Source organism: Bos taurus, chromosome 21 (genome assembly GCF_002263795.3).
Source record: "Bos taurus isolate L1 Dominette 01449 registration number 42190680 breed Hereford chromosome 21, ARS-UCD2.0, whole genome shotgun sequence".
Lineage (NCBI taxonomy): Eukaryota > Metazoa > Chordata > Mammalia > Artiodactyla > Bovidae > Bos > Bos taurus.
Genome location: NC_037348.1, coordinates 64,284,106 through 64,291,704, shown reverse-complemented (window position 1 = coordinate 64,291,704; position 7,599 = coordinate 64,284,106). Strand labels below are relative to the sequence as shown.

The 7,599-nt window shown below is 53.5% G+C and overlaps 1 protein-coding gene across 5 annotated transcripts in view; it reads left to right on the top strand.

Annotated features, from left to right (window-relative positions):
- Positions 1–235: 235 nt before the first annotated feature.
- BCL11B (BCL11 transcription factor B) overlaps positions 236–7,599 on the top strand; it is a 102,235-nt gene continuing 94,871 nt past the window's right edge. For all 5 annotated transcript variants that reach the window (XM_024982138.2, XM_024982137.2, XM_005222295.5 and 2 more), the window contains exon 1: positions 236–1,266. In XM_024982138.2, the coding sequence (XP_024837906.1) occupies positions 1,209–1,266 (58 nt within the window). In that variant the 5' untranslated portion in view covers positions 236–1,208. The remainder of the gene's footprint in view (positions 1,267–7,599) is intronic.

Here is a 7,599-nt window from a genome sequence, read left to right as displayed (position 1 = left end):
GCGGGTGTGCGCACGGGCGAGTGTGTGTGTGTGTGTGCGCGCGCGCGCGCGCGCGCGAGTGTGTCTCTGTGTGTGTGTGCTTTCTTGTTCTCTTACAGGGTACAATGTTAAAAAGCCACCGCTAGTCGCCCCCAGTGCTCCGACTCTCTGGGTCTTTTTGTCTCTAGTGCAGATTAAACGTCACGTCCGCACTTGAACTTGAATTTTATCCCATTGTACAGAGGCAGCCCCAGCCATAGAGAGACCGAGAGCTCCCAGAGAACCCGGACTCCGCCATCTTCACGTTGCAATCTATAGCTCCCAGTCCGCGCCCGCACCGACCCAGGCGCACTGGGCGAGCCGCCCCGCAGCCCAGCTCCCCCCGGGCCAGCGGCTCCAGGGGAGCGCTGGGGAGCGCTCGCGGGGACCCGGCAGCCTCTCCGGCCGGCGCCAGCCTGCCAGGTGAACTGGGAAGGAGCCGCTCCTGGAGTCCCCCCAGAGCCTCGGAAGGGTCAGTCTCCGAGAAAAAAACAGGCAGCCCGCAGAAAACCCAGAAACCACCGAACCGGGGCAGTTTTACATTGCTTTGGGTTTTTTGAGGGGGCGGGGTGAGGGGGTACGAGACAAGTCCTCAAGTTTTCTTGGCTTTTTTCCTTTTCTTTTCTTTTTCTTTTATTTTTTATTTGTTTGCATTCCCCCCCCCCTCCCTTCCCCCCGCCCTTCCTGGTAGAAGTGCGCTTTACACCTACCAGACCCTGAAAGTGTCAGGAGCCGGTGCAAAACCCGGTTTAAGTTCGAGACATTTGGAAGTCCAGGAGGCCAAGCAGTTTGAAGAAGTGTATGCAATTTTTTTTTCCTTGAAAAGAATATATTTTTGAAGAAGCCAGCCAGTCCGCGGCAAGCAGCAGCAGATTTTTTTTTTTTTTTTTTGCCTTTCTCCTATTTTAGATCGAGAGGTTTTGCTTTTTCTTTTTCCTTCTCTTTTTCTTTTTGCAATTAAAAGAAAAAACAGCATAGAAGAAAGCGCAAAATAAAGAAGAAGAAGAGGAGGAGGAGAGGGCAAGAGAGGAAGGAAAAAAAAAAAAAAAAACCCAAAACACCAACCCGGGCAGAGGAGGAGGCGCGGCGGCGGCAGCGGCGCGGCGGCAGCGGCGGCGGCTCGGACCCCCTACCCCGGCTCCCCCCATCGGTCCAGCTCTCCGGGCGATGTCAGAATAGATGCCGGGGCAATGTCCCGCCGCAAACAGGGCAACCCGCAGCACTTGTCCCAGAGGGAGATCATCACCCGTAAGTGTCTGCGGCGTGCGTGCGAGGGGCCGGAGCGTGGGGCTCCGGGCGCCCAGGGCTGGGGACACCGAGCCGGGCACAGCCGGGCCGGGTGCCCGGGCGGCCCGCGGGCTTGCACAGGGGCAGCGGCGTCGGCCCAGAGCCTGGTTGGGGGGGCGGGAGGGCCTTAGGAAAGTTTCGTTGCAGCCCGGGGAGTCCGGGCGCTGCGCAGTCCGATGCGCCCGGGGCTCGGGGGCCTGCGGAGCGGGCTCCGGGGCCGGGGAGGGGGCGCGCAGGCTGGAGGAGGTGTGTGTGCGCGCGGAGCCCGGCTGGACGCTCGCCCCTCCGAGCGGCGTGTGTGGCGGCGGCGGCGCTGGTGGCGGGGTTTGGAGAGGAGGGGGGAGGGGGTTGGGGGAGCGGAGGGGGAGGGGGGAGCCGGAAAGTGGGGAAAAGTTGGCGAGCGCGTGGGTCCGCGCTGACGGCGCGGGCGGAGGGGAGCGGGGTGCGCTCGGGCCTGGGGGAGACGCAGGGCGAGGGGTGGCCGCCGGCTCCGAGTCCCCCCAGTCGCGGCACCCGGCCGGGCAGGGCGCCGGCCACGCCGGTTCTCGGATTCCGCTGCCGCCTTTCTCTCCCCTCCTCGTGCTATTTGCAAAAGAATCCAGCTGCGCGGCTGTTTGCTGGGCTCCTGCACCCCCACCCCCATTTCCCCACCTCCGTCTGTCTCCTGGGATGTTCTTGTCTTCTTTCCCCCCCTACTCCAAAAAAAAAAAAAAGGTGGGGGACATCGGGGGCTGGTGAAAAATCCCCGCCACGAGGGGGCTGGGGGGAAAGGGTTGTCAGCTCAGAGTGGGAAGAGAGGGACGTGCTTATAAAATAGTGGGGAAAAAAATGAAAGAAAAGAGGAAAAAAAGGGAAAGAGACCTATCCATCTCTTACCCATCCGCCTATCTCAGATCTTTCATCTTCCCCTATCTAAATAAACAAGGCAGGTCGCAGTGGAAATCCACCCGCTGAAATCGTGTGGATTTCAAGCAAGTGGCGGGGAAGGCAAAGTCAGGCAAGGGGGCAGAGACGCAGCCGCTTCCAGCGTCCCGGTCGGGTTTATTTAGCGAAGGGAAGAAGCGTGCGGGAGCGGGCCAGGTACGGGGTTGGCAGGGGAGCTCGCCCGGGTGCCTGCAACTTGCACCGGGAAGGTCGGCTCGCCGCTCTCCCTGCCCACCGCAGCCCTCGGGGCCGCTGCTCCGCCGCGCGCAAACCTTTCCCCGCGGTCCTTTCTCTCGCGGTGCCGAGTCGCCGTTGCTTTTTTTTTTTTTTTTTAATTTTTCTTTTAAATTGCAATAGAAATAAAACATCCTCTGGGTGCCATCGAAACCGCGGGCAGGTTGTGTTCCTTGCCATCCTCAGATCACCTTGTCAGGCTGGGGCCCGGCTGCCGGCGCGGAGCTGGAGAGGGCTGTGCGCCCATCCGTCGCCGAGGACTGGCTGCGGGGCGGCCGAGAGCCGAATATTTATGTTATATTTTAAAAAATTTAAATAAATAAATAAATATATAAAGGGGTTCTCCCCTCCCCGGAAAACCCAGCATAGGAGCCATCTGCTCGGAGCCTCCGCTGCTGCCATCTCTCCTTTGTTACAGCACATACATTAGTAAGAATTTGTGGATTTATGATTATTTTTTGGGGAGGGGAATAGATATGAAAGTGGGCTTGCCTTGGGAGAAGGACGCCTTTCTGGAGGGAGGGAAGAGGGCTTCTCCTATATTTTTCACCATTGTTACATCAAAGAAGACTTGCTGGTTGCATTTAAAACAAAATGTTCTGCAACCAGATTTGAGCCTGGTTTGATCAAGGTCCTTTTCGCCCATTGACATTTAGTCCTTTATGGAGCCTTTAGCAATCTCTTATTCTACACCCCCACTCCCCCCTTTAGATGGTGGAGCGGCTGTTAGGATGTCTGTAGTTGCAGACACCTAATTTCTCCAGGAGACAATTTGCCCCACAGAACCTCTGTATAATTGCAAGGGTTGTTTTTGAGGAGGGGGAAGTTGGGGGGGGTGCTCTGGTAAGGGGGAGTTATGGGGGGGTGCATTGCCAAGCTGGCAGCAGCGAAGAAGCCAGGAGTGTTTGCACTCGTGTGTAAAGGGGGAAAGAAGCAGGTAGGTTCGCTTTGCTTTTACTCTCTCCCCTTCTGGCATTCCTGGGACCTCGGGAACAAGCCCTGGCCGGGAGCACTGGTGGCGGCTGGGTGGCGTGGGGGGCCAGGGGTGCCTGGTGCGACATCCTTCCCTCCTTCGTTGGCTCCATGGCTGTCTCAGCCTTGCTCAGAGCAGTGCTAGGGAAAGCCCGGCTGACGCTGGAGCAGTGGCTGGGAAGGAGAGATGGGGAGAAGGAGACCAGGGGGTGGGGGGCAAAGGATATCCTGCCTGCTTTTCAGGGGCCCATGGAGTCCAGGGCATGTGCAGGGGTTTAAGAAGGGAGAGTGGTCCAACCAGTTCTCAGACAAGGCTATTTATTATCCCCAAAGCAGCTGGCTTTTCTGTCTGTCCTGTGTCACCCAGGAGGTGGGAATGCAGGCAGGGGAAAGGCAAGAATGGGATGCAGTTTAGGCTTAGGGCCTGTTCAAGTGTGTCTCCTCAACGATGCAGGAGTTGTGGGTCTCAGGTGCTCTGGAGCCCTGGCCTGCCAAATGGGTCTGTCACAGCCCTGATCGGGGACCCACGTTTTAGCTTGTAAATGTGGAAAGAAATCACCTAAAGCGTGGTACATCTTTAGTTGGGTGGCAGCCCGCTGGCTTCAGGTTCTTTCGAGATGATGCAACTTGGGATAACCGATGGCCTGAGACACAGAAGAGCACACAAACGGCGTCGATAATCTTGGGGGTGGGGGTGGGGGGCTGGCAAGGCGGAGAAGGACTCCATAATGAGCTAGTTAAATTTACAGACAGGGCCAGAGAGAAGAGGAGCCCGGGAGGAGAGTGTGGGAGACAGCTGGGGATGAAGACCTAGGCTTCTGGTTTGTTTCAAAATGTTTGACCCAGATGGATGTGGCTTTTAAAGCCAGAGGACAGACACAGCTATTAATAAAAACAAACACAAACAACTCAGTGACAATAGTGAAGAGGGGAGGATGAGGGACAGTGGACTGACCAGGCAGAGAGGGAAGGGCCATGAGCCGGCTGTGCCAGGCAGGGCGAGTGGAGAGGCAAATGAGCCCCAGCCTGAGACTTCCCGAAGGAAATAACAAGCCCGGGGTAGATAACTCAGCTCCAGTGCAGGTGATTTTATTTTTCAACAACACCCCCCCACCCCCGCCCCAACAGGTTTCCTTGGAAGATTAGTAATTTTCCGTATGAGTTCACGATTTTGCAAAACAACTAGAGAGACCCAAGATTTGATGCAGAAGTTAGGCTCACCGTGTTAATTCCATGGTTGCCTTTTAAATTAGGTTTTGCTGTAGCTGTATGTTTTGAAGGCCGCTGTGCTTACAATTATCTTAACTCCCCAGGGTAGAGTGTATCTCCAGGTGTCCACGTATGTTTCAAAATTGGGCCTCTGATAAATTTCATCAGATCTGGGCCCCTCTGTTTTTTTGATAATTCTGGGAGGCGGGGGTGAAGTTTGTCCCCCTTCTGCACAGAAGGGAACCCCATATCATTAGAAGTGTGACATAAGTCAGCTGCTCTGATTCTAAGGGAGAGTAAAACCGCGTTCATCCAAGGTGTTATGCCAGGCTGATTTTATTCATTTGTAATTCACACCTGAGAGGAGACGGCCATGAGCATATTTTAACAACCCCTAGTATTTTTAATGGGTAGTCTTTCCCTCCCTGAAAATTATGTACAGTGGCATTTTTTTTTTAAATTGAGGGTGGGAGGTCAGGTGGGGGGGTGGGGTGTTGCTCTCTGTCTGTGCTTTGGCCTTGGCGATTTTTGTCTGGCCTTCAAAATATGTCGTAAGAGAAAAGCGAGTCATTTCTCAAACGCCGGAGTGAATACAGCTGCTTTGGGGAAGCCGGCCTTTGGAACATGGATGGAGGCTGAGGTCAGGGATGCTTTGGTGGCCACTGTGCAGGGCTAACTGGGTCTTAGGGTTCTAAAGGGCAGGCCAGCTTCGGGTGCACTGGGCAGTAATTAGCCTTCTGTCTCAGGGGAACTGGAAGCAGGCAGAGCAGTTGGGTTCCCACTTACCAGTTTCCCGCTGCAGAGCGCACCAAGTTTCTAGCTGCTTGTCAGAATCGAGCTCTTGGCGCTTGCCTTTGGGCTCAGAACACGGCTTGCCCTCACCTTCCCTTTTTCCTTTTCATCTCCTTTCTCCGATCGCTTTGCATTCTCTGTTGCTTGTTGTGATAAAAAAGACTTTCCAAAATAAACTTTCAGTTGAATTGGCTTTTGGTGGATGGCAAGGCTGCAACGCCCAGCGACGCCTGGCGCCACTTGGCAGCTAGGGGGAGCTCGGTGCCCGTGTCATGCGCGGAGCCAGCGCCGTGAGGGGCCGGACCGGGCTTCCATCAGCCGCGAGAGCCGTTTACTTGCTGCAAAATGTCTTAAGTGTGAAGTTGTAATATTGATTTTCCTGCAGAGAGTCGAGCAGGACAAAATGAGAATATAAGTTTGAGAAATCTATTTTCAAGCTATCGGCATTGATTTACAAGCCTTCGCTAGGCAGATGGGGGGACAATTTTCTTTTTAATTTTTTTTTTGGAAAACAATTGCAATGCTTAGTTTTGAACGGGTGTGTTTCCTCTGGTTCCTCTGTGGTCTTGACTTTATGAATTCCATTAGGTCGTCGAGGCACACGGGATGGGCTGTGGGGGAGTGTCTGGGAAACGTGAAGCTTGTTTTGTCCGTTCCTGTGTTGTATGTCACAGACCCCGGGATCTGCCGCTGCCTTGGGGAGTCATGTGTCTAAAACAGCTTGATGAATGGAAATCCTTTCAGCTCAGATTTTATAACACTCGGATTCTCAATTCCATTTATTAGGTAATGTTCCCACTGTACTAAGGGAAAAAGCATCAGTCCCCAAAGAGATAAAATGCCAACTCAAATAACATGTAAAACTTTGTTTGAGAGGAGTATGTGCTTGCGAGACCCAGCTTTGCTAATGCTTTTCACCCTGAACGGTGCCCTTAATGGACGGCCTTTAATGAGACGATTTCTCCCCTAACCGTGTAATTTCGTGCTAGGGAATATGGGTGCTTTTGATCACAGGATTTCTGGATCTATAATGTCTTCTTCTCCAAGTTCAAGAAATCTGCAGACAGCACAGTTAACCCTGAGTCTCCTGTATTGAGTTCGGTCCATGGGCAGAAGAGGTTACGTGGAGACAGGAAAGGAGTGCTTTATTCTAACCTGAAAGAGAAATAAATTAGGTCAGACAAAAGCCTAGCGCTGTCATCAGCCGGGGAAAGAGCCTTCACTCTGCAGTACAGAGGGCCAGCAATTTATCTGATGATTTCTCTACTTCATTTAATGTTTGAATCAAGCCTGTTGTAAGCACAATGCGGCAGTGAGCTCATTTGACAACTCAGAGATAAAGCACCACTGTTGTCTTGAACCCTTGGGCTGGGGCCGTGGCCTCTGGCCTGCAGAAAACCGTTAAAAAAAAGAAAGTCATTTCAAAAATCCCCAATCCTTTGCCTTGGAACTTGGGGGAGTTTCACAAGCTGTAACTAAATACAGACTACAGGTTCGACAGCGTGTGAAGAAAATAATTATACGAGGAGGAGGGTCAGTATGGGGTTCCTGACCTTTGGGGACCATCTCCTGCATCTCCTATGGCTTAAGGAAGGACCCTCTGGCTGTCTGGTTAGGCCTACCTTTAGCTAAAACTCTCCAAACACTTTGGACTGGGTTTGATGCTGTTGTCACATTTGGGAGGACGAGGGAAAATAAATGCTCTTTGGGGACTGTGGCCACAGTCAAGTTGTTGATGCTGGCCACGCATCCTTCTCTGAAGGTAGTGTTAGCTTTGGGCCTACTGGCTTTTTTTTTTTTTTTTTTTAAGGGAGAGGGCACGGCAGAACATCAGGGGTGGATGTCTGTGTCACCCGGCTGCTGTGAGTGTGGCTTTGTCACTTTCCAGCTCTCTGTTTAATCCCACGATGGGGCCTGGGGGCTTGAGTGTTCTGTCCTCCAGCCCCTGTTCCTCATCCCACAACCCTTCCTTCCGGGACAGCCAAACGTCAGTGAAATCTACCCGAGCTGTGGTCCCCTCCCCAAGAAAAGCCATTTGCTGACCAGCTCCCTTGAGCAGTGGTTTTCCCCAGGCATGTATAAAAAGTGCCGAGAGCAGGCTGTTTGGAGACGCGAAAGCAGAGGGGCACACTTGGAGCGTCTTCCGCACGAGCCAGTGAGGGG